Here is a 27,098-nt window from a genome sequence, read left to right as displayed (position 1 = left end):
CATCTCAACAATATTAGTTCAGTGTACTTCTTCTATGTTCTGACATTGTAAACCAGTTGAAGTTGTTGCGAGTAAGTTGCCACCCAAGTATGGACTTGAATATGAGCATTCGTCACTTGAATACAAAGTTTTCAACGTTATGCATAATGGATATTCAGTGATATCCAGGATTTTCTTTTTCATCTCCATATACAAGTGCACACTCATATCATTGTATATTGGAATTGCTATATAGCCATCCTTCACTGTATATTTTATCTCCATCGCACTTGTAATTGAATCTATATCCAATTGCTTGTATATCTCATCAACAAAATACTCATAGCTACAACCTGAATTGATCAGCACGCCATTAACAAGGAAATTAACAAATTTACTCTCACTTACCCATTCACCACTATGTTGAAGTAAAATCAGAATCAAAATTGGAACAGTAGTTCCAACATTCACAATATCAATAGATTAGTTGAGTTTGTCGATTTTGTATCAATTTCACAATTTAAGAACAAAATCTCAACTCTATTAAGCTTATTGTAGGCCGCAATTGTGCAAAAACTTTGAATTTCACCGTGAATATTTTGGAGTTCTTCTCTAGGTTTAATCTTCAGAAACCCTAGAATTTCTTTGACAATGTGAATAATTGGGCGACTTTTATAGTGTTTGGAGATTGAAGATCTCATACTGAACGCGTGAATTTAGGTAACAAAATCGATTAGGAGTGCTTTCCTTTTCGTTTGCATTGAGCATATGGTTTCAGCTTTTCAGTTGCTAGCTTTTATTATTGTTTTTAGGCTATGACTTGTAAAGGGTTATTTTGTGGCTATTAGGTGATATAAGTTTGGCCCTAGTGGCTACAAATGAACTTTTCTGTCAGCCATGCATCTATTTTTCTTGGGCAAACTACAAAACTGCCCAATCGGCTAAAATTAATTGTATTTGTTAGCCGAAAAGTGTATAAAATATAGAAAAAATTACGTGATACATCAGACATATACATTGTATTTAACATTCATACCTATACTTTCAGAAATTACCATTCGTAGCGATATTAGAATATTATAGCAAATCCACATGTAATATTGAAACGAGAGATCAATTGCTTTGAACTGAAACAAGAGAATAACAAGCTCTCATAGTTTAGTTGGTCAGATCACCTGCTTAGTAAGCGAAGGTCTTGAGTTCGACTCTCAACATGATCATTCTATATTTCTGCATTTCGCTTGTATTCATTGCACGAACGAATGATATAGTTCGTACAATGCGAACGAATATAGTTGATACATGTTGTATTCGTTGCGTGTAGCTGATTAGGCAAACTATAGTTACATATGGTAATTAGGCTCTAAATTGTAGTGCTTTATGAAGTTCTCTCTCTCTCTCTCTCTCTCTCTCTCTCTCTCTCTCTCTCTCTCCACACACACACACACACACACACACACACACATACACACACATATATATATATATATATAAAATATGTTAATAGCTACCACTACTAGAAATTGGGCATAAACCGATCGCGGTCGACCGACCGATTTTGGTCTGTCAAAAAACTAGCCAAAAAACCGACCGAAGTCAGTCATTTTTTCAAAATATTTTATTTTTAATTTTTTTTTATGAAACTGACCAACTTTGGTAGGTTTTCTTTGGCGCAAAAATGCGGGAAACTATTTTTGAGTCCCGCGAAATTTATTTTTCAAGAAACCAACCAACTTTGGTTGTTTTTTTATTTAAAATAAATTAAAATTAATATTAAAAAACCGCCCGGTCATCTTAAAAAACTGATCGAATTCGGTCGATAATTTTATTTTTTAATAAAACCGACCGACATCGGTTGGTTATTTTCGTACAAAAATACAATTACAATAACAATAACCTAGTAAAATCCCACTAATAGGGTATGGGGAGGGTAGTGTGTACGCAGACGTTACCCCTACCCGAAGGAGTAGAGAGGCTATTTCCGAAAGACCCTCGGCTAAAAAGAAAAGACAAAAGGACAAAAAGGAGACAATATTAGTATCAGAAGAACAATCATAGGAAAAATAGGAACACCATAAAATCCACAAGAAAGATGCAAAGCAAAGGGAGACAATATTACTATCACCACAACAATCATAAGAAAAATAGGAACACCATGAAATCTAGAAGAAAGATACAAAGCAAAAGCGATAGCTAGTAAATAAGACCTGCACTGAAAAGCGAAATAATAAGACACAACATTGCCACTAGCTATCTTAGACAAAAACCCTACATGGCTAGTCTCACAATGGTATGAAGTAAGGCCCGACTCAACTACCTCCTAACCTACAACCCTAATACTCGACCTCCACATCTTCCTATTAAGTGTCATGTCCTCGGAAATCTGGAGCCTCGCCATATCCTGCCTGATCACCTCTCCCCAATACTTCTTAGGCCGCCCTCTACCTCTTCTCGTGCCTTCCACAACCAGTCGCTCACACTGATGACGTCCAAATCCACTACTAAAAAATATATGGACACGGTCGCATGCAATATAATTTATCCAACTATGAGTCGGGGTCGAATCCCACAGAGAATAATATATATAGGCGATTAGGAATGTAAGAGAATTATCACTTATTATGCAATGCCAAACACTTAGAATGGTTGTTGAGAAAATATTATAGCTAAATGCGAAAACATAAACTAACCTAAAAAGCAAGTAAAATGATCAATGGCTACAAGCATGGGTGCATCAGGATTTACACTCAAGTAAAGATCCAATATATTTCACAATTTTATAAATATGAACGAGTTTATTATTTATTAGCCTCGGATAATAATTCTAAATTAGCTTCTCTCGGAGATTAAAAAGACTTTCTAATTAAATTATCCCTAAAATAATTAAGAGATTAAGCACACTCGAATATGGCTACAAGTAGTTCATTCCTATCCCTAGGTAGAATCTATAAAGTGAGGGTTAACTCCTCAAGTTCTTGTTAATTAATCTTTCCCAACTCCGAACTATTTTTTTCAAAATTAATCTGAAGTAAATGGACGAGTCCTAGGGTTAGCTAATCCCTTTGGAAACATTCAAGAACAAGAATAATTAAATAAACAACAAGTCGCTTCATAATAAATAAAAATCGTTCAATACATAAGCACAACAAGGTATTTAATCCACACTTTTAAATATGAGTATTTCTATAAACAAGATTCAAGTGTCGGAAATAAATACTACACACTTAGATATACAATACAAAGCAAGAAAATGAAGAAATGAGCATAAAGGAGTAAGAAATCCTCAACCAAAAGCTTTAAATCTTCAAGACCCAAGTGTGTGTGCAAGAACCTAGCTCCCAAAACTTGTTCTCTCTAGTATATGGACTGAAAAATAAGTCAAAGATCCTCCAAGATATGATATCATCCCGATAAATGAGCTAGGTCGTGTATTAAAATGGTTTGGAGTCAAAATCGTGAAATTCCAGAACTGCCCAATTTTTCCACCCAGTTTCTTCTTCGCGTTCGTGAACAACACTTCGCGTTCGCGAAGGTTTGATTTCTGCTTTGTTCGCGTTTGCAATATCTCCTTCGCGAAGGTTTGTCTTCTGCTTCATCGCGTTCGCGATTATACCTTCGCGTTCGCGAAGGTTGGCTTCCTCCTTCTTCGCGTTCGCGTACAGCATCTCGCGTTCGCGAAGACTTGTTGTCCTGATGCTTCGCGTTCGCATCTAACCCTTCACGTTCGCGAAGGATAATTCACTGGGCAGATCTCCTCTGTCCATTTTAGCTTCTTTTTGACTCGTTTTCACTTGGTTTCTTCACCATCACTTCTAAATCACTTGATACCTGAAATATGCTAATAAACCTCAATAAATGCATTAGTTTCTTAACAAAATCATACAAAAGCCTAAGTATTAAGAAGAGATAAGTGGGTAAAATACCAACTTATCACACACCTCCGTACCGGAGCATCTGGGCTTCTCCTTTGAACATGTCTGAACCATCTAAGCGTCGCTTCCCGCATCTTGTCATCAATGGGAGCCACGTGCACCTTCTCCCGAATATCATCATTCCTAATCTTATCTATCCTAGTGTGCCCGTACATCCACCGTAATATCCTCATTTCTGCTACTTTCATCTTTTGGATACGTGAGTTCTTAACGAGCCAACGCTCAGCCCCATACATCATGGCCGGTCTAACCACCGCTTTATAGAACTTACCTTTGAGTATCGATGGAACTCTCTTGTCACACAAGACTTCAGATGCTAACCTCCACTTCATCCATCCTACCCCAATACGGTGTGTGACATCCTCGTCGATCTCCCTCTCCCCCTGGATAACCGAACCAAGGTACTTGGAGCTGCCTCTACTCGGGATGACCTGCGAATCAAGCCTCACATCCACGCCCACTTCCCCTGGCTCAGCGCTGAACTTACACTCCAGGTATTCCGTCTTCGTCCTGCTCAGCTTGAAACCCTTAGACTCAAGAGCCTGTCTCCACACCTCCAGCCTCTCGTTAACACCGGCTCGCGACTCATCAATCAGAACTATGTCATCGGCGAATAACATGCACCATGGCACATCCCCTTGAATATGGTGTGTCAACGCGTCCATCACCAGGGCGAATAAGAACGGACTCAGCGCAGAACCTCGGTGTAATCCCATTACAACCGGAAAATACTTAGAGTCGCCTCCTACTGTCCTAACCCGAGTCTTAGCCCCATCATACATGTTCTTAATCGCCATAATGTAGGGAACCGACACACCTTTTGCCTCCAGGCATCTCCAGAGAACTTCTCTAGGAACCTTGTCATACGCTTTCTCTAGGTCAATAAACACCATGTGCAGATCCTTCTTCCTCTCTCTGTACAGTTCCACCAATTAAAGAGTATAAATGAAATAAAAGACAGTCTTAAAATAAAATGCACCAATGGTCTAGTAGTAAAATAGTATCTTGCCACAGTACAGACCCCAGTTCGATTCCCAGATGGTGCATTTTTTAATTACATAAAAAAACCCGAGCAACTTCGGTTGGTTTTTTTGGTAATTTTTTTTTGAATTTAATTGACCGACCGAAATCGGTTGGAAAATACCGATCAAAGTCGGTCGGTTAGCTCTACCAACGTTACGATTTCCGACCGCCACGAACGATCGGTTTTCGGTCGGTTTTTGCCAATTATCGACCAACATCGGTCGGTTTTGGCGGTCGGTTTTCTCTCATTTTTTAGTAGTGTACTATTTTTTCAAGTGGTTAAAAATATATATTTTTCATTCTTGGGCAAAATATAGTTTCCAACTTCCATCACTTGTGTATTTCTATATTTCTTCCCTGCCCATTCCAAGTCCCAGGTCCAAGTCCCAACTTCTATTCAAGTACGGAATTGCGGTTACAACATCAGGTGCACGTAACAGTTAAATTTCTGTGCTATTAATTATTATATACATTGACGTTGCTGATTAGTAAAGTAGGTAGTTATATTTCTTATTTTCTAAATATTTTAACTGTATAGAATGTAATTATATAATTTAATGTTTAACTTCTAATTTTATATTTAAGATGTTAAAAAATAATGACTGATCAGCGTATTGTAACATGTCATTTTCTGAAAATAAAAGATTATTTGTGGATAAAGAGACTACCTTACAATCCAAGAAAGAACTCAGTCAAATTACTAACAAAAGGTATGCAAATATGTATTGAGGTCAAATTTAGTGAGTTCAATTGAATTCATTATTTTTGGATAAAATTAGACTGTTATCGACTTCATTCCCGTCCCCTCCACACACAAATATATGTCTTTTTCAACAATTAATTTAGGCAAAGGTGAGAGGCTCCTTAAATAAATATATTTTTTTTCTCGACAATTAAATTAAATTACTTATTATTTTCCAATAAATTGTTACAAGAGCATATGAGCATTACAAAAAATGGAAAAAAATTAAGTTATATGCTACTATGTATATTGTTTTTTTTTCTATATATTGTTACAAAATCCTCTTTTTGTCCCTTGATCATTTTGTTTCTTTTTTGAGTTTTCATCTTTTAATGATTGTTACTACATTAATGTTTCTTGTAAATTGTTTGTTGTCCCAAATTTAAACCAAAATTCAAAAAAAACAAAAGGGAAAAAGAGGGAGAAAAAAAAAAGAACCATTTATGACAACTCTAGAGAGAGAGCAGAAGGGCAAAGAGGAACTTAAGCAGCGCCGCGAAAAGGAAGAGAAATCGTACAAAAAAACTGAACAAAACGGACATTGCAGAATATCCCGCTCCAATTTTTTGATTATAGTTATGTATATCCCCTGAAAAAACAAAGAGAATCAGATTTTGAGTTTAGAATAGAACAGAAAATGGCGTCAACAGCTACAGGAGCTTCACCATCATCTTCTGGGTTTGGGAAAAAGAGGCAAAAGAAAGGGCAAAGACTACAAGAAGTTACAAATGTTGCAGAATCCACTCGGATTCGGGTCGCCCAAGTTCTTGAACAGTTCCGTGCTTCTAATGATGAAGGTATTTAATTCGATACATTATATTTATTTATTTATGTAGTAGTCACTGTTTTTGCAGTTATACTAAATATTATGACGTCAATTTGGAAAAAAGTAATAAACTCGATTAACTTGAATTTCCTTTTTGTTTTGTTTCGTTTGATAAATTTTTTAACTTTATTACAACTCGTCAAAGAAAAAAGAAGAAAAAAGATTAATACTTTATTGGTTGTATGTTAAGGTGTCATGTATTTGTTGCTGAATATGGTGCTTTGAGAGCTGATATTTTGATAAAATGGAATGCTTGATGCTTAAAGATTGTAAAATGTTTTGCGAAAAACTGTATTTGATGCTTAAAGATTGTAAATTGTTTTGCAAAAACTGTGTTTGATGCTTAAAAATTGTAAAATATTTTGCGAAAACTAAGTGAGGCTGGCTATATGAATCCTCATTAGGACGCGTTTTATTCCGATGCTCAATAATTTGTAAAGACAAATTAGGTTTTTATTTCTGTAGCTAAAAACAGCTTAATGGGTGGATAGCTATATTACAGCTGAGACACGAATAGAAACTGAATTGGGGGAATAGGGGCTGTACAGGTTCAGATAGTAAGCGAGGTTTTAGTTGCATATTCCATTGCCGAAGTGTTAATGACTTAATGCTTTTCCTTGTTCTAATTCGATGACTAATACATTATTTATGAATTACATTCAATTTACGTTGCTAGTGCCCTTTTACGTAATTGTTTGATTTTTTAGCATCTACATGTAAAATGCTGCTGCTTAAAGCTTTAAACAATGAAAATGCCGCATGAGCTGGTTTGCCAAAAGAAGAGAGAAGAAAAGAAGTATTGGTCTTATTACATGGATGTATTATGTATATCATTTCCAAGTTGACAATTTACTAGCACCCATATTCATCTTTGAAGATACACATATAAATAAGGTGTCTTTTCATGATTGAGAGGGTAATGACTTTCTTCATGCATCATTCGACCATTAAATTAGATCTGCTTAACATGGGTATTACACAAATACAAATTGTATGTTTAGCTTTCATCATAATAAGCAACTTGTAAAGTACATGATTATGTGAAGGTCTGTATGCAATTGATTAAGCATTCTTGCTTTATTTTGCATTGAGAATCATGTATGACAAGCTCTTTTCCAAAACTATATGTATCTGCTCATGTATGTTTATTCTCTTATTTTCTTTGATACGAATGAAATGAGGATGTGGGAAGATTGTGAAAGAAATATGTTCTTTTAAGTGATGAACCTGTTACTATAACTTATTTGTACTAGAATTGGTGGTTTGCGCTAACCTCAAGGTATTGACCTCTTTCGGGGAAAATCGAAAGCATGGTAATCCGCATAGTCTGGAAATAATTTAACTGTTCTCTTGTTACGTAGATAAAACATCTTTAATGCTCCATTTCTTCTATAATTTCTCATGACATATAAATGAGGTAATTGTGACTTTATATCCCCCAACCCCACCTCACCCCCCCACACAAAAAAAGAAATACGAATGAGGTAATAGTGATTTATAAGTAAATATTAAGATATGTATTTGTTGACGCAGTGTATACATTTGAATCAAACCTTTCAAATCGCGACAGAGCTGCAGTTCATATGTTATGCCGGAAAATGGGTATGAAATCCAAAAGTTCTGGGTAGGTGTAGTAAGTTTCAGCATTATAAACATGTTACTCACATCTTTTCCTTAGCATTTAATAGTCACATGCATGTCGAATGCTCTGGCTGTTAAATAGACGGTATATTTTTTTTCCTTTTCTGACTTAAGATGATGGACCTGTCTTATGTAGGCGTGGGGATCAACGTCGTATATCTATTTTCAAGACTAAAAATACAGTGGAGACACTGGAAGGAAAGGATGCACTAAGTTTTTTTAAATTTTCGGGAGAGGCAAAAGACGTTCTACAGGATTTATTTACAAAATATCCACCTGATAATGGGGAGACAAGTGAACAAGTAGTTGGGAAACACAGTAAGAAAGTTGATAAATATCGAGGAAAGAAGGATGATGTGTTCTGTAAACCTGCAATGAACAAGTCAGAAATTGCAAAAAGGGCGGAGTCACTTGCTTCAAGAATAGAAAATACCCCAAACCTGAGACAGGTTTGTACAGTTTCTATTTTAGAACTGACTAATATTATATACCATCTTGATTTAGGTTCCTTAAAGCACCTTACCTTTGTACTATGCTTTCAAAAGCGAAGAGAACAAGAAAAGAATTAGTAATGGCTTTTTCTGGTTATTTACTTGCAGATTACAGTACAGAGGTCTAAGCTTCCAATTGCTTCCTTCAAGGATGTCATTACATCTACAGTTGAATCTAATCAGGTGACCATCATATAGCATCAAACTGCATGACCTGACTATGCCTTTGTACTTTTTCTTCTCCAATCTCAATCAATAAATGCTGCCGTCACTATGTTCAAACTAAGAAAAATCTTTGAGATCAGATAAAGGCTTGTTTTCTTTCATCAAGACTGAACTTCTTACCCTCAAAACATTGGCACTGCTTGTATCATTCTGATTTAATGCCTGATATGGGGTTTGGATGCTTGATCGTTCTCATCTTGGATGGACTATATTATATGTTTATTCCGTGTGTAGGTGGTCTTGATCTCTGGTGAAACTGGATGCGGGAAAACTACGCAGGTTATAACTTCAAGCCTTGAGTCAGTCTGTTATCTTTAGTATTTCTCAGGGAATATGCAGTGCTTACTAACTTTTTTGTTCCTACTATTCAGGTCCCCCAATTTATTTTGGATCATATGTGGGGTAAAGGTGAGACATGTAAAATTGTATGTACTCAGCCCCGACGAATTTCTGCCACATCAGGTTGGCACCTTATGTCCGCTTTGAAGGATCCATTTCTTTCGTGTTCTATGTGGAATGTGGTAGTCATTTCATAATTGTTCTGAGTATTGCTTCTTCCATGTGCAGTTTCTGAGAGAATCTCTGCTGAAAGAGGCGAAAGTGTTGGCGACACTGTTGGTTACAAGGTAATACACTGTTCCTAATGTGGTTATTTCTTTTTCAATTTTGCTGTATCACTTTTTCCTTTGACCAAAATATAAGTAAACTGGGGTTTGGGAACTGTCTTTTGTGAATGACATCGTACTCCTTCCCGTACCAAATTTTGTATTTGTTCTTTTGGTATTGGGACCAAGCGTTTTGACCCAATAAAAAAAATCTTATTCCTTTTTCTTTTACTTTAAAAAAGATTTCAAGACCTCTCTGCTCGATTTCAAGTCGAAAACAACAACTGAGAAGATGTTCAGACTTTCAAACTTGATATCCATACCATGAATTTCTACAAGAGTCAGATGATGGAGTGACAAAAAGGATGAAACATTAAAGTGAATCATACGGAATATTTTTTCTTTGATTAGGTAAGGTTTAAATCATATGGAATAAATTGTGATGATTAGCAGTATCAATTGGAGAAAACTGCTAATCCCACCCATGAATCATATGGAATAATTATTTTTAATATAAGGTAAGGTTTAAATCATATAAATAAATTATGATGATTAACAATATCAAGTAGAGAAAACTGCTAATTCCACCCGTGTCGTAAATGGATATCCAACCCAATCCATTTCAAATCCAGGCTGAGGTTTTCGACTTTCTAAAAGAGGATTCTGTGAAGGTGAAGTTCACTTTCTGAATTCTTTCCTTTCTAAAGCAGAGGGTCGGATAAAGCTGTATTTGTCAAGGTAAGGTGGACCTGAATCAATGTTTCAGTTTCTTACTTATCAGTGGATTATCGCATGGTTTTCAAGAGGAGGTTGTAAACATAATTTAGAGGTGCGCAACAGAGGAGAGATCTAAGCTTTTAGCTTCCTCACCAGTCGCAAAAATTCTTTAGTCAACAGATGATTTTATCTTCGTGTGCTTATTAACTTTCTAAAGATGATTTATGTGGTGCTTAGTTGATGATGAGTGACTGTATTTTTCTGCTTGTTCTAGCACTTTAAATGCCGTCATTGTCACTGCTCTTCCTTTCCATCCCACCCCCAATCCCCAGGCAAAGAAAGACTTCTTCTTTACCTCTTCACCATTCTATGCATGTAATTTAAGTACGACCTTTAATTACTGAGTTGCGGCGAATTCCAGATACGGCTGGAAAGCAGAGGTGGGAAACACTCATCAATTGTGTTTTGTACCAATGGGGTTCTACTGAGGGTCCTGGTTACCAAAGGAAGTGCCAGCTTCAACAAAAAAGCTCCCAGGAAAATGGGCACGGATGACATTTCTGATATAACCCACATCATTGTGGTACTTTGCATTTCAAACTTTAATTAATTTTATTATATATCCTCTGAAGCATTTCAACTTTATTTACTGCTCTTACATATTCTATGACCTCTTTTTGTGCTGTTAATCCACTGCTTCTGAGAAGTCCCTCCATCATCCACTACCTCTCTTCACTCTACTGTCTGTTGTTGCAATTAAGAAGGAGAACATTAATCTAACTCACTTCTTCAAGATATATAAGAAGGAAGGCCTTTTCACTCATTGGTCATTTGGAGGCCATGTCCTGGAAGTAGTAGTTTGGCATCTAGGTTATCCTAGATGTTGATTGATGCAAAATCTTGTTTCCGGTTCTATGCTTACATAAAATTTGCTCTTTAAATTTATGGAGGGGTTTGCTAAATACCTTATCAAATAAAAAGGAGGGGTTTGCCATTACATAGAACAGAATACTACTGGATTTATGCAATATGCACTAAGCATTCAAGGTCAAATTTATTGCTATCTATTGGGAAGGAACATATTGAGCTTTTGTTGGTGTAGGGTGGTTATCGTTATGCTTAGCAGTTTTTCCCTTTTCATATCTAATGCAACATTATAAAAATAGACTTTTTATCAGTATATTGGAATTCCATCTAGAGTTCTTGTAAATTTGAATTTGCAGAACAATTCCTATTGAAGGCGTTTGCCTTTTCTTCCCTCTTAGAAATCTAGGGCCTGGCCAGAATCAAAGTACTTCTTTAATCCCTGTGCCCAACTGGCAATACAATTGCTATACTCTAGGCTGGTAAAGTTACAAGGTGATGTATAAAGTCAACAAGGTTATCAGTTCCAATGATGATAATATAACAATCTTTGAATGCAGATGTATCCTCTAAAAACAATTCATAGATCTCTGCTCTCTAGTCATGGGATTTTTCATTTCCATGCTTTTTCCTAGTGTTTTCTTTTAGGGTAAAATGACTCTATTATTTTGTAGTACTTCTCAAAGAATATTGAGGAAAAATCATGAGTTTCTAGATTCATTATTGATAGATGTATAGATCATTGACATTAATGAATTACTTGTGTTTTTGGTTTTCTTATGGAGCCTTAGATTTTTGGAGAAAGTCTAAAAGGTCAAATATTGCAATGTGTCACTTTGTGAAGTTAAATCATTTCCTGAATTTCATTCATGATTAGATGATGTAGAAAACCATAATCCAAGGATAAGTTCTTGATTTGTGGTAGTACTATTTTCCTTTCTTCCCTCTTTTTGTCTGTCTCTGCATGTCTTTTCTTCTGTTTCCTTCTATCACTCCGCCTCAGTAGAGTTTTTTTCTTCTTCTTTTCAAAGCCTCTTCTGCAATTATCCTGCAATAATACTTTCTAATTATTATAATTTTTACTTTTCTTACTTGGCTCTTTGTTTCAAGTTTGTATCAAGCAAGTCTGTGGCTTCAATCTATGTGGTGTGTGATGAAGCATGGTGTCAGTAGCTTATCACAATAGTGCATATTACTGTTTCATTGTTTATTTTGTTGCTTGCAAAGTTTCTTGATCATGTTATCCTTTGTTACTTCTGCTTGTAGACGATGTTAATACTTTCTAATTTGACATGCACTCTCAGCCTTGCTTCTTCTTTGTTTCTACTACCTTACGAGCTTCAAATTTCATAGGACGAAGTTCATGAAAGGGATCGCTACTCCGATTTCATGCTCGCGATTCTCAGGTGAACTGGTTTAATCTATTTCATGGTTACATGTTTCGTGGATTTTTACCTGTTTTGAATGATCTTTCTGACAGGAGCTGGAACCATAATGTGCTGATCTTTGGCTTGTCAACTAGTCAAGTCAATTAACCTCATTTCTGTAGTTTACTTATGCTAATCTCTGTCCTGATTCTAGAAATTAGCTTGTCATTTTCATTTGAGAAACATTCAAAAAGTGTTATACCTAATTTCTTTTAATTTAAAGTTCCCATGAAACAGCAAAATGTTCAGGTTAATCTTTCTTTACTTGCAGGGACTTGCTTCCGTCATATCCAAATTTGCGTCTGGTAAGAACATATACTGTTGAATTTTTCATTTTGCTTTTGTACTGTATAAGATGGTGCCTCTCTTTTCTTGTTTCAATGTGCATGTCATTTGATGATATAATCAAATGAATGAACCTTTCCAAATAGGTTCTGATGAGTGCTACACTTGATGCTGAACACTTTTCAAAATACTTTGGCGGCTGCCCAATTATCCGAGTCCCTGGATTTACTTATCCTGTAAAACCTTTCCCCTAATTCCTAGATGCAAATTTATCTCTTTGTTGATTTATGATGTGAGTTTTTGAATATATTTACCCCTCTACACCTATGTCAGGTAAAAACTTTTTATCTTGAGGATGTTCTTTCTATTGTAAAGTCAACTGAAAATAATCACCTTGATTCCACCTCAACCACTGTCATGTCCGAGGAGTCAACATTAACTGAGGAGTACAAAGTCGCCTTAGATGAAGCAATTAATTTGGCTTTTTCAGATGATGATCTCGATCCCCTTTTAGATCTAATATCTTCTGACGGGGGACCAAAAGTGTTCAATTATCAGCATTCTTTGAGTGGAGTGACACCATTGATGGTGTTTGCTGGAAAAGGCTGTATTGGTGACATTTGCATGCTCCTCTCTTTTGGTGCTGACTGCCATTTAAGTGCTAATGATGGAAAAAATGCTCTAGATTGGGCTGAACGGGAGAATCAGACAGAAGCTGCTGAACTAATTAAGAAACACATGGAGAAATCATCTTCCAATTGCGAGGAGCAGCAGCATTTACTTGACAAATACCTATCAACAGTTGACCCTGAACTGATTGATGATGTCCTTATTGAGCAACTAGTAAGAAAAATATGTATAGACTCAGAGGACGGAGCAATCCTTGTTTTCCTCCCTGGTTGGGAGGATATTAACAGAACACGAGAGAGATTACGCTCAAGCCAGTACTTCAAAGATACGTCTAAGTTTTCAGTAATCGCTCTCCATTCTATGGTTCCATCCGTGGAGCAAAAGAAGGTCTTTAGACGCCCTCCACCAGGCTGCCGCAAAATTGTTCTTTCAACTAATATTGCTGAAACTGCCATTACCATTGATGATGTTGTTTATGTAATAGACAGTGGACGAATGAAAGAAAAAAGTTATGACCCTTATAATAATGTATCAACGCTTCAATCTTCATGGGTCTCAAAAGCTAGTGCAAAGCAAAGAGAGGGTCGTGCTGGGCGCTGCCAGCCAGGAATTTGTTATCATCTTTATTCAAAACTTCGAGCAGCTTCATTGCCCGATTTCCAGGTTCCTGAGATTAAGAGGATTCCTATAGAGGAACTATGTCTTCAGGTGCTTCATTATTCTTCCTTGTCCTTTAGGAATATGATTTTTATACTGGGAATACTCAGCATGACGATTAAGTGAAATATATTTAGCTTTTTATTGGTAGTTATAAAACGTTAGCTAGGGGTGAAAGAAGGTGAAGAGACTTGCAATAATGAAAACCAAAAAATAAAATAAAATTTCAGTAGGCTTTTGAAAATTATCATAGTTTTGTCTAAAAAAATCAACTGATGGTAAATGTAAACTATTGTAAACAATAGAGCTTGTTGTAAAACAGTTTGAATACCTTGTCAGGTCAAGCTTCTTAACCCTGATTGCAAGATAGAAGAATTCCTGAAGAAGACACTTGACCCTCCGGTTTATGAGACCATACGTAATGCAATCATTGTTCTGCAAGATATTGGGGCGTTATCAGTTGATGAGAAACTTACAGAGCTTGGTGAAAGGCTAGGATCTTTACCAGTTCATCCTCTTACAAGCAAGATGCTCTTAATTGCCATATTATTGAACTGCCTTGACCCAGCATTGACGTTGGCCTGTGCTTCTGACTATAGAGATCCATTTACCCTACCTATGTTGCCAAATGAGAAGAAGAGAGCTTCAGCTGCAAGAGCCGAGTTAGCCTCATGGTACGGTGGAAGAAGTGATCAATTAGCAGTTGTAGCTGCGTTTGAGGGCTGGAAAAGTGCGAAAGAAAGTGGTCAAGAGTCGAGGTTTTGTTCTACGTACTTTGTATCCTCAAGCACTATGAACATGTTATCAGGAATGCGTAAACAACTGCAATCTGAACTCTTGAGGAATGGGTTTATTCCAGGAGATGGATCTTCCTGTAGCCTTAACGCACAGGATCCAGGCATATTACATGCTGTTCTTGTTGCTGGTTTGTACCCTATGGTTGGGAGACTGCTTCCGCCTCTGAAAGGTGGTAAGAGGGCTGTCATAGAGACTGCAGGTGGCGATAAAGTTCGATTGCACCCTCATTCTACTAACTTTAAGCTTTCATTCAAAAAATTCTGTGATCGACCATTAATTGTATATGATGAGATAACACGTGGTGATGGAGGTCTTCATATAAGGAACTGTAGTGTTATTGGGCCACTCCCAGTTTTGTTGCTGGCAACAGAGATTGTTGTGGCTCCTGGAATTGAAGAAGATGATGATGATGACGACGACAATGATGATGATGAAAGTGATTACGAAGATGCTGATGAGGACGATGGTGAGGAAGATAATATTAAAGCGGATCAAGGGCAGAAAGTTATGTCTTCTCCTGAAAATACAGTTAAGGTCATTGTTGATAGGTGGATTCCTTTCGAGTCAACAGCTCTTGATGTTGCTCAAATTTACTGCCTGAGAGAGCGATTAGCTGCAGCAATTTTATTCAAGGTAATTTCCTCTATCCTGCACTATTTTAAAGAGAAAATCTCCTCTCCCTCCCCTCCAGCCCCAAGCAAAAGAAGATGAAAAGAGAGGAAAACAAAGCAAAGTGATTGGGTATCCTGCGCTGGTGCCATGTCAAGATAGTATTGGAGTATGTGATTTTTGGTTGGTCTAATTTGTAATCGAATGTCATGCAGGTCTCACATCCTGGAAAAGTTCTTCCTGAGATTCTTGCAGCCTCTATATATGCAATGGCTTGCATCCTCTCGTACAATGGGATGACAGGTATCTCATTGCTGCTGGAGCCTGTGGACTCGCTTACTACAATGGTCAGTGCTACTGAGATTGGTCATCCTGATCGTGGGAGTTATAATGGAATGGATATGAATCCCATAAATTCTCTCAGTTCACCTATGTACCACGGCCAGCATCAGCGCTACTATACGCATCATCAAAGAGGCGGCATTCATATATCAAAGGTAAGACAAACTGGAATGATTTCTCAAATTATCATGTTCAAAAGACTTTTATCTCATTTGGCTTGAATTTATTCAAAGCTCTGAATGTCTCTCTACCCATACAGGGATCGTTCATGCATGGAGGAGGAACCATGAAAAGAGATCATTCTAAACGGCAGCGTGGAAATGGATCTTGACAAAACTGGTTTTGGCTGATCTATCCACACATTAAGAGAGAGAGAGAGAGTTCATACTTCACAGAAACAACTGTAAGAATCTTGCTGTTATACTTTTTTTCATGTTGGCAGATACCCCAAGAAGCTAAAAGTAACAGATAGGTTTTTATGCTGTAGGGAATTTAATCGTAAAATGAGTTTTGCTACATAAAAGGGACGATGGATGGGGGTATTAAGCTGTTGAAATAGAGACCGATACGCTGGTTGTTAACTGGATTTGGCCATCACTACACTGCAGCACTAGTTATGTTACTGCTCTTTTGAGGAATTGAAGAAGTGCTCTATGTGTTGGGCCTGGATTCTCCCCTCGCTTTCAGCTTCGACGTAGACTTGAAGTCGGTTGATGTCAACTGCACTTGCTGCTTGATAGGTAACTCCAAAGCTGAACAGTGCGCTGAGCCATCTCCGCTACTCAAAAAGTTGCTAGTACATTTCTGTACAAGGCCATTTATCGGTAGCCCCTTAATATAGAGTTTCAGGTTTCTGTTTTGTAACCACAGGTCCTATGGACCCAGAGACGGTGTTAAAGTGAAATCAAACTAATCAAAAATCAAGGACAACTAACTTATACAATTGAAAAATGTACTTGTTAAGTATTTCTTAGATCTTATCTTTTATAGCTATATCCATCTTTATTTAGCATGTCCATTTGCCAGTTTGAAGAATCGCTAATTCGTGATCTTTATATCTACATTCATCTTTATTTAGAATGTTGATGTGCCAATTTTAAGTGGTATTCATAGAATCCTGTACTAATATTTTTAACTTAGAATTGGCCAACTCTTATTGCCCCAAGTTTGACTACTCTTCGCCAAATTCACAAGCGTTCATTTTTTACTCCCATTTGCATATTATTGACGCTAGTGTCTTATGTTGTGTTATTGTATTATTGCTCTTTCATTTATTTGTTGTCTTTTACGTTGCTGATATTATTTTTTTCTGGTTTCTGTTGTGTTACGGATTTATAATCTCTTTTCGTTTTCTTGAGCCGAGGGTCTTTCGGAAATAGCCTCTCTATCCCTCCGGGTAGGTGTAAGGTCTGCGTACACTCTACCCTCCCCAGACTCCACTAGTAGGATTATACTGGATTGTTGTTGTTGCTGCATATTATTGACACCAAACGTCCCAAAGGTTTATTAATAGCCAGACTAGTTCTATGATTCGTTTAATAACCATGAAAGTGGAAATCTTGAACTTAAAAGCAAATGATTAACAAGTTAAACTTTTCAAAGGTGATGAATTTAGTTTCCACGCTGAGTTTTCCTTTAATAAAGATCTTACTAATGAAATTGCCTAGTTGTTCAAGCAAGTTTTATCGCACATCAAATATTTGGGAAATCAAGTTCAGTTACATTGTAACTTTTTCCTATTTTTGCCTATAAGATCACATAACCAAGATATCTTTCATGAAGATTTAGATATACATGTTGGCATGCCAATTGTAGTTCCAGTATCAAAAATCACCCTTTTCTGGATTTTTGCCGATGTAATCATAAAAAGCGAATTTTTTGGGATCGAACAAACTTTGATTTTCGGTGCGAAAAAAGATTTTGTAGTTGCCAATGCAACTTATTACATTGATATAGGATAAAATTATCTTTTCCATCTACCAAAATTCTTGGACCAAAATACAAAAGCTCGTCAAAATATATTAGCAGTTCAATAGAGAAACACATAAAAAGTTAAAAATAATGTGTCTTTCTTTTCTCACTTTTTTTATTCATTTAGATGATATGTACAAGTAGTAGTTACTTTCACATCAACTACACGGGTTCAGAAAACAACGCAGCCTATACTATTTCAGAGGCAAATTGAGCAGAGGTCATGCTGGTTCGACTGAATCCACTACTTTCTACTCTAACATGTATACAAGTAAAAAAAGAAAATAATCTAAACTTACTAACTCTAAACTTTGAATTCGTCTTTGCTATTCACATAGCTTTGCAATTATCAATTGACTGAAATTAAACTCTCCTTATAAACAACCAACTCAAGTCTGCCTCTTTTCCCATAAAAGCCAAGTGTCTTCACTTCTTGATTTGCAGGATCATAAATCACCAATTGTCCATTGCTATTTTCCAAAATAAACTCACCATTTTTCCAAAACCCTAAAGGCCTCTCCACCTTTGAAAGAGGGCCAATTCTTTGCAGTTTAGTCCAACAATTTTTAACTCCCAATTCATTTGTCACCCAAATATCAAAATATTTCTCCACTTGTTTCAAACAATAAACAATAAGAGAAATTGACTCATTTAATGGTACAATCACCCAAATATTTCTAATTTCTTGCTCCCCAAAAACTCCAATATTTGATGGTAATGGTGTATTTTCAAAAGTCTCTTCACTCATATTAAATGAAAGAATCACCTCATTATTATCACCATTTTGAGCTAACCAACAAAAAATCTCATTTTTATATATCATACTCCAAGATATATAACCATACTTTATTTTAGCTGGTACAATCCCATTATACTTTTTCCAAATATTTTCATTTAACGAATATATCTCAACTTGATAAACAACAACACGATCATTTGAAAGACAAAATAAAATTTGTATTACCTTATAATCATTTCTTTTGGAATCAAACCCTAATCCAAAATCACTTCCACGTACTGTTGAACCAACTAGACGTTGAATTTGTGATTGAGGCAATATTTTGTAATCTCTAATTGAAGGATTCCATATAACAATATTATCTGGATATCCACATAAACAAACAATTCCATTACATGGACCAATAAGTCGAACGTGACCAAATTTATCATTGAAATATGATGGAAAATCTTGATTAATAAACACATCTAATGTGTCATTAATCGATAATGAGACCACCCTTTTATTTGTAATATTTCCGCGGCGACTAATTAACAAACGAACGTAATTTTTTTTCCTGCTCAGATTTTGCAAATGCTTTGATATGAGATTAGGGTTCTTGATAAGAGAATACCATAATTTGCAGACACATTTGAACCTAATCAAAGAAGTTACAGGCAGTCTTGTCAAAATCTCGAAAATTACATCTTCAGGTAGATTCATTGCCCCTTTAATATATATTCTCTCGTTTTTCTCCTGTTTTTTCATGAAAAAATATTTTTGTTGTATTTTTTTTTATCTGGTCTTTTTTGTGGGGTTTCTTGAAATGGATTTGTTAGAAAGGAAAGGGAAATAGGAAAGTCTAAAGTAGTCCACAAATGTAGCAAGTCCATTCTAAACACGAGAACACAAGAAACTAATTTCCCACGGATTATAAGTTTAATTTAATGTTTCAAGAAATAATTAAAGTGGTGGTTCCAAATGAAGGTTGAAGTATAAACGAAGATTAATTTTTGAAGTTCCTCATTTCTTGGAATAAAGTTATTTCCCATACTCAAAACAACTCGTGACGGCCGTGCTCGTCTTGGACTTAATCGTGCCCTTTGGGTCAGCCAAGCTCATGCGATGCCGACGTCAATGAAGAATGCAATTTAAATATTTTTTAAAAAAATACTTAAAACCATCATTGGAAGTTGTGTCACGGAAAAATTATTCAATCTCTTATGATATTTTAATTCCAAATATATAATAGCGCTCCAAGATAATAAAAAAGTGCTTATAATGATACAAGAAAAGAAGAAGACAATAAATGGAAATTTTTGCCTACTAAACAAAGTAGAGACAAAGCACTTCTTTAATAGATATATATCGTTTAATTTTGACTACATGCATAGACTTGCTCTAGGAATAGAGAATTTAAATTTCCTCAGTACATTCACATCACTATTAGTTACTCCACTAAAGACTTTAAGACTAAATAGGGGTTCCTATTTATTCTAAGGAGGTAACAAGAATTTGTCCCTCCCTTACCCAATTTTCTTAAGGAAAAATTCTGGGTTTGAGTAAGTTTTTTTTTTCAAAAAAAAAAAATTCTCATATAGTTAGCCATATATATATATATATATATATATATATATGAACGATAAATTACCCATGCAAATATTATGCGGCGGGTGCTACTTTTGCTCCATCGTCGATGTCATCATCATCATCACTTTCAGATTCTTGATTCATACAACAGAAGCTAATTACAGGCCTAGCTTCAATTGCTAGAATCCTGGAGGGAAGAAAAGGTGATGTATTTTCGCTCACAATCACCACCATTTTTGAACAAATTGAAAACTTAAAAGGAGTTTATATGTGAGAACTTTGGAAAACACTAGTTGTGAGAGATGATGAAGGGTAATACTACTCTTGTCCTATTTATAGCATTGATATGAGTGGCATTTGCAGAAAATATCGACCTATTTTTTCAGACTTGTCATCATTATTGTTGATTGAATCTTTCTACTTTTTTGAGATTTGTGTTGTCATTGTTGATAATGGTGTGACTATGTTTTTTTTGTGCCGAGGGTTCTATCGGAAATACTCTTTCTACCTTCACAAGATAGGGTAAGACTGCAGATACACTACCCTCCCCAAACCTTACTTGTAGGATTATAGTGAGCTTGTTGTTGTTGTTGTTGAGATTTGAGTGAACAATTAAATCCTAATGTTAGATAGGGTACCACCGTGTTGTGGTTGTGGTGTGGGATGGATAGATTCTCTCCGACCTTGGCTACGGTCTAGGGTTCAAGCCTTGAGTATGAAACACTTTTTAGTGGAGTTTATGTGCGTTGAGAAATCTGAATTAATCGGACTCGAATGTAATACTGAACACCGGGTGAGACACACAAAAAAAAAAAAAAAAAAGTGAGATAGGGTAGGGTATAGTGATAGTGAAAAGAGAGGAACAAGAAGCTAAAGACCACACAATGTTTAGGGAATGGAATGGAATGGCATGAGGTAAACTCATGGAAGGCTACTGGCTTTCACAATCCACACGTGCTTATTCCCATTTATGCACACTCTTTTGCTTCATTGTCTTTTTGCCAGCTTGGAAATAGAGTAAAAAAAGCTAGGCAATGGAAAAAAAAAGATATATTTAGCAGAGTTTAACAAGGTAATAATTTTTAAATGTGTCTCGGTACAGTTTTTTCAAGCCGTGAAAACAGTCTCTTACAAAAATATAGGGTAAGGTTGCGACAATAGACCCTTGTGGTCCGGCCCTTCCCCGGATCCTCCGCATGGCAGGAGCTTAATGCATCGGACTGCCCTTTTTTTTCCTTAGTATATTTTTTGAGTTGTGTAAATTAGTTAAAAATTTATTAAGTTTATGAACTTAATATTATGTTTATACATATAATCAACAGCCCAAAGTGGAGCATTCTATCAAATATTTGTTTTGGTTTAATATATAGTGTTAGGCGACATAGATTTTGTATAATAAAAGGAGAACAAGAAAAGGAAAGTAAATAATTAATAAGGTCATAAGGAGCATATTTAAATGTATTACAATGAATTTATGAAGTGCGTGATCGAATGATGTTCTTTAATTGGTCAAACTATAGTATATTTCTCGTGGAAGGTAATCTATTTTTGCCTTCTTTTCATGTAATGTATTTTAATTTACAGTACGAATATGCTTTTATTATAGGAACCTCCTCACTTTAGAAATTTATATTATTCACAGGACCAACTTAATATTGTAATCCTTTGCTTTACTGGTTATGATTTCATGATTTAGTGTCGATTTACTAGGCAATGCCTCTTGGAAATGAAATATAAAGATTTCCAATATAATTAAGTTTCACACAAATTAAAGGCCTCTATTATATATATGCAGAAGAATTTCTATAATTGAGAGAAGTAATTATAAAAAAGAAGAAAATTTTTATTAAAAAAATACGCTTTTTTTTATTAAAAAAAATGCATGATCAATCACACTCATGCTGAATCCAGTAACTCTGGAAAAATTTAAAAGAAATGATGATACTAAGTTCTCATCACTGAAAAGCCCTTGCCCTATACCAATTTAGGGATATTATCACTTTTAGCCCGCATCAAAAACTATTTACATACAGTAGCCGAAAAAGTATATAAAATTTATATAATTTTTATATATAACATACAGAATGTATATATATATACAAACAATATACATTTTTCGGCTATTATTTTGAGAGCGACTATATAATGTCATTTTCCCACCAATTTCAATATAATTTACGATGCAAGTATCTAAAATACTACAACCACAGATGATAGTAAGAAAAGGAGAATAAAAAGCAAGTTATTTTCAAATGCCATATCCAACTAAGATATTAGGCAAATAAAGTTTCTCCAATGCCATCTAACGTTCAATACATTGTCTGTGAACTAATTGAGACATTACCCTGACTAATTCTAAAGCTTAAAAGCAGCATTTTGCTGCCTCAGCAGGAAATGCATTTCATACTTTCTGCATACAAGTTCATTTTCTGCTCATGATGAATCTATTCAAACTTCTTTAGCCTGAATTTGCCCGTCGGGATTCTGCTGAGGATACCACGATCCAGCTTTTTGTAATGGCCTTGAAGCCGCTCGAGGGCATTATATACAAAGCCATCAACTTTATCATCATATCTTTCATACAGCACTGGGAGCGTGTGCGCAGCAACAAAGCCTTAAAACATTCAACATTGCACGCATAGCTAAAATTAGAACCTTTCTGGAGCTTGATGTGAGTTGTAGAGGAAAATATAAATGCCCCCTACTAAAACCTTGACAACTCAGAACAAATATAAAATCAATGGTCACTTACCAATATACAGAACAGTCAAAAAATTGCACCAGCTTCCAACAATAGCAGCAACCCATAAGCTCACCACAACCTATAACAAATCCCAAGGCATTAATTTAGTAGTCGTCAGAAAAACATTTGATGAATTCATAGGGTATATTTGTTTCTTTTCCAAGTACTAAAAGCTTGAGCATCCTATAAGGAGAGTCAGAGACTACACATGGACAAAATGCTAAAGATCTTGATAAAAGCATTGATAACTTTGCAGAGGAGAAAAACTTTGATTCTTCCCATTTAGGTCCGATTCGGAACCCTCCATTGTAAAGAACAGCATTTTAGTTAAGTACGTTATCCACTGAATATATCAAACATTGAGCAATAGCATTTCACAGCAATACAGATTGTTGCATCACAGATGAGAAAAAAGAGTTTCAACATTAAGTTACATCGTATTAAATAGACACAGGAGAAAAGATAACCCAAGAGGAGGAAGCAAATTTAGAGAAAAGACAGGAGAAGGCTGGAGTCTTCTTTATCATTTTTGTTCCTTTTAAGAGAAGGGGCTGGGAGGTGCAAGTTTATTGTCAAAAAACATGCACGTTATTCGATCAACCAACTAAAAAAATTTATATATTGCAAATTGAGTGGAAGTACCTACAAGTTTTCTAAAATCTGGGGATAACATTAAGCACACATGCATCTTACTTCAACAAACATGTTTGTTTGGAAAATGTTATTCCCAGAACGTTTAACAGATAATGACAGCAATATATGTGTTCGCTTCTTGCAATTGCATTTGAAGGGATAGGGTAATTTGCTTTGCAATTCTTTCTGGAATCTTTGACAGCGTAAATGTCACAGTTTGGAAATGAAGGGTAAAAGTACAGCTATCTACATTTATAATTATTTACAATTTCCTTGGGTCTATATAAAACAGAATGAAAAGCTGTCTGGAAGCACAAACATAGAGAGAGGGCAAACTAGAAATAATACGATCTTTATGTACTGCTGTTGTTTTATGAAGGCAAATTCCAGATCAATCAAATTGGTAAACGTACTTGAAAAATGCTGAATTAGAGCAAGTTTACTATAGGGATAAGGGGCCCTTGACCGTTGCAAAAAAATTTAGCGAAGTTGACAAATAGGAAGGAAAATAATTTTTGAAAATCTAGCTTGAAAGAGAGTCCTAATACAAATCAAATGCATAGTACTTTGTAATGAAGAACAAACTTTATTCAAATAAGCTTAACCATTTGAAAATATTCCAACAAATATATGAAGATTTACCACTAAGAATTGTTTGATGTTACCCCCACAGGCAACATCTTGAAGGAAGCGCAAACCACGGTTTACTTCAGCACCTATAGACTTGGCAATGCTGATGAAAAGGTCATCAGGTAAGACAAGACGAGGAACTTTAGCTGGAGACCTGTTGTCAAGAAGATCGCATCAGCATTAACTTGATTCAAGAGTATCATACCAATTGATAAATGAGAACAAGAAAGGAGAAAATGATATTGCCCAGGAAACAGGTTAGGCTGTATTACCTGTTCATTATGCCAGAGGCATTTTTCCAAAGAAACTGAGCAATCATACCGATGACAAGAGCAAAGCATACAAGTGAAAGAAAATTGTAGTTCAGCCACTCAAATAGCACCCAGATGGCTGTGGCACTGGCTAAAACACCAGCTGAGATTTTCTTGTTTCTCCATAACAGCACGTCAGCAGCTACAAATCCGGTGAATCATATTTAGGATTGGTAATACAACAATAGTAAGGACAAAGGAAAACAAAGGTATATAGGTGGCCTACATCTGCCTCCACCTAAGATATGGTGTACTGGCTTTTGACGGCCAAATAGCCTATTGAGCTGAGCATTAACCGAGCTTGATTTCTCCTCTTCAAAGAAGGACCCCGACTTCTGCTTCGACAGCCCATCAGCAATTGATTCCACAATGTTGTTCAGAAGAGCCTCAGCTGTAATTTTCTCAGGCATTTTCCTGCCATTTTAAGTATGTATAAGAGATGAAGCCAGTCATTAGAAGAATAAACTTCAATACACAAAGTCATCATAGACAAGCGCAAGATTCATGTAGACGAAAAGCTGGTGAAAATTAACAAGAAACAAAAGATAGAGAGCTTCTGGTAATTATTACTATATCAGTAGAAACAGCACACAGGATTATCCAAGTAGAAACAAAGCTGGAACAAGTTTGACCTTGCAACATCTTAAAATTTTGCCTTCCCTGACGAGGATCACGAGACTGAATCAACTTTCCTTCCCACTAATCTAGACATTCTTCTTTTTTATCATATATTAATTTTTTCCCTGTACTTTTTCTGGAAGAAGGGCATTTGTTTCTTCAGTTAACTGTATGTTGCTAGTCTGATACAAAACTGAGCTCTAATTTATCATCGCTAAGGAAGGATTTGAAAGGCCTATCCGATATCTCCTCTGTTGTCATATAATTAACTGCATAACATCCACATAATCCTTCTCCCTTTCTACAAACAACAACAACGACCCAGTAAAATCCCACTAGTGGGGTCTGGGGAGGGTAGTGTGTACGCAGACCTTACCCCTACCCGAGAGAGGTTGTTTCCGAAAAGACGTAGCATTGTAGTCATCGAGACAGAAGAAAATTACAGTTGTGATTTGTATATGGTGCTACCCTATACTCCTCTACAATGTCCAAGGCCTACATCCTTCACACTATTCATCAACTTTACGACAAAACAAATTCAGATGGATACGGATCTCTCTCCATCAGGTCAACAGACTCTAGACATTTCTCAAACATTGGTAATGTACGATACCAGTAGTGCTGCCAACTATTTCAAACATTAATATATACAATAAAATCACAACCCAAGGATCCAACCAGGGAAAATACATGACTATGCGCAGCTTAACATTTGTTTTTCAAATTAAAACAAAATTAGGTGTTCGTTTTTCAGACTCGTTTTGGAGTCTTGTCTAAACTCTAAACATGCTCAATCACTTCGTACGCAGTGAACAGACTCACCACTATGTTCATATTAATTGAAAAGAAGATACAACATATGAAAAAAATCAAGTGAAATAGAACATTCCAGAAGTTTAAGAATTGGTTCCTGCATAAAAAAACAAACTTCAAAACAGTAATCTGCAAAAAGGGAACCAGAAAAAAAGGTAAAGGAAATACTATGCACAAAAGGTGCCTTTTTTTTCAATTGGTGGGCCAACGAGGGTAAAAGAATAACGAATCTTACGGCAAAATCATATCTTAATTTGGGGTCTGATTAAGGATTTCAATACATCAAGTAAAATATCTCCAAGAATGAGCAAATAAATTGTTACTGATTTACCAGTAAAAAGGAGCACAAGTGGGAAGCAGAAAATTATTAACTGTAACTCTCATCAAAATAGCCCCATAGCTCAGAAATTAAAGAATGCGAAAACCCAGAAGTTTACACACGCACACACACACACACTGGATAAACCAGCAAGACACAAACTTTCATCAAATAACCCAAATATTTCCCAACAAAATCAGGTTTATGCATTACTAAAAAGACACAACTGATTTGCAGGAGAGAACAAGATAATCTTAACATCAACATACCCAGTAAAATCCCACTATAGTGTACGCAGACCTATCCCTATCACGAAAAAGGTAGAGAGGCTGTTACAATAATATCAAAAGAGAAACAAAAGAAAAGGCCTGTAACAACAAGAGATGGGAGAAAGATAATAACAGCAACACATAAGTGAAAGGAGAACAAGACAAGATAATCGTACACAAACAAAAACAATGTAGCTCTAATCAAAACACCATATTCATAGCTCAGAAAATTAAAGAATGCGAAAACACAAACACACACACACACAAAAAGAAAAAAAGAAAAAAAAACAGCAAGACGCAAACCCAAAAGTTTCCCCCAAAATAAGGTTTAAGCATTATTAAAAAGACCCAATTGATTTGCAGGAAAGAGCAAGATAATCGTACACAAACAAAAACAATGACCTTAAATCAGAGGAGCAAAACCCAGATGCCAAAAAGTAAGAGGAAATAAAAAAAAAGACTCACCAAATCAAATGTAAGAACAAAATCAGAAACAGAACCAAACCCAAAGCGATGAAGTAATATTTGTTTGTGGATTTTGGACCCCTTGTACGTACGTTTAGGACATAGTAGTTGGGGCGAACTAATGGTGTGATAATACTAATAGTATAGAATTTGAATTGGGAAATGGGACGAAGATGAGATTCTATATTAAAAGCCTGCGTTATGTCTGTACTATATATATATATA

General features: G+C 35.9%; 3 protein-coding genes across 7 annotated transcripts; 1 reads left to right on the top strand and 2 right to left on the bottom strand.

Moving 5' to 3' along the window:
* The first annotated feature begins 6,171 nt into the window (after positions 1-6,171).
* On the top strand, positions 6,172-16,805 carry LOC104092586 (DExH-box ATP-dependent RNA helicase DExH6). Its single transcript, XM_009598216.4, has 16 exons — positions 6,172-6,473; positions 8,036-8,126; positions 8,280-8,592; positions 8,743-8,817; positions 9,094-9,138; positions 9,231-9,321; positions 9,427-9,485; positions 10,603-10,764; positions 12,399-12,451; positions 12,744-12,777; positions 12,904-12,993; positions 13,091-14,095; positions 14,384-15,475; positions 15,667-15,948; positions 16,053-16,196; positions 16,281-16,805. Exons 1-15 carry the CDS (start codon positions 6,314-6,316, stop codon positions 16,122-16,124), a joined length of 3,624 nt encoding a protein of 1,207 aa, XP_009596511.1. The 5' UTR covers positions 6,172-6,313; the 3' UTR covers positions 16,125-16,196; positions 16,281-16,805.
* A 1,040-nt stretch (positions 16,806-17,845) lies between these two features.
* LOC104092587 (F-box/kelch-repeat protein At3g23880-like) lies at positions 17,846-20,409 on the bottom strand. The gene has a single exon (XM_009598218.4). It carries the CDS (start codon positions 19,248-19,250, stop codon positions 18,114-18,116), a length of 1,137 nt encoding a protein of 378 aa, XP_009596513.1. The 5' UTR covers positions 19,251-20,409; the 3' UTR covers positions 17,846-18,113.
* A 1,905-nt stretch (positions 20,410-22,314) lies between these two features.
* Positions 22,315-27,098, bottom strand: LOC104092588 (reticulon-like protein B8). 5 transcript variants are annotated; one of them, XM_009598220.4, is made up of 7 exons: positions 26,874-27,014; positions 26,409-26,445; positions 24,616-24,803; positions 24,351-24,531; positions 24,091-24,232; positions 22,825-22,894; positions 22,315-22,686 (listed from the first exon to the last, which is right to left on the bottom strand). In XM_009598220.4, exons 3-7 carry the CDS (start codon positions 24,797-24,799, stop codon positions 22,517-22,519), a joined length of 747 nt encoding a protein of 248 aa, XP_009596515.1. In that variant the 5' UTR covers positions 24,800-24,803; positions 26,409-26,445; positions 26,874-27,014; the 3' UTR covers positions 22,315-22,516. The 5 variants fall into 5 exon arrangements, with proteins under 5 accessions (XP_009596515.1, XP_009596514.1, XP_009596516.1 ...); XM_009598219.4 differs by lacking the exon at positions 26,409-26,445 and having other exon boundaries at positions 26,874-27,098; XM_009598221.4 differs by lacking the exons at positions 26,409-26,445; positions 26,874-27,014 and adding an exon at positions 26,811-26,865.

This window comes from Nicotiana tomentosiformis, chromosome 7 (genome assembly GCF_000390325.3).
Source record: "Nicotiana tomentosiformis chromosome 7, ASM39032v3, whole genome shotgun sequence".
NCBI classification, from domain to species: Eukaryota; Viridiplantae; Streptophyta; class Magnoliopsida; order Solanales; family Solanaceae; genus Nicotiana; species Nicotiana tomentosiformis.
This window is presented reverse-complemented; position numbering and strand designations above follow the sequence as displayed.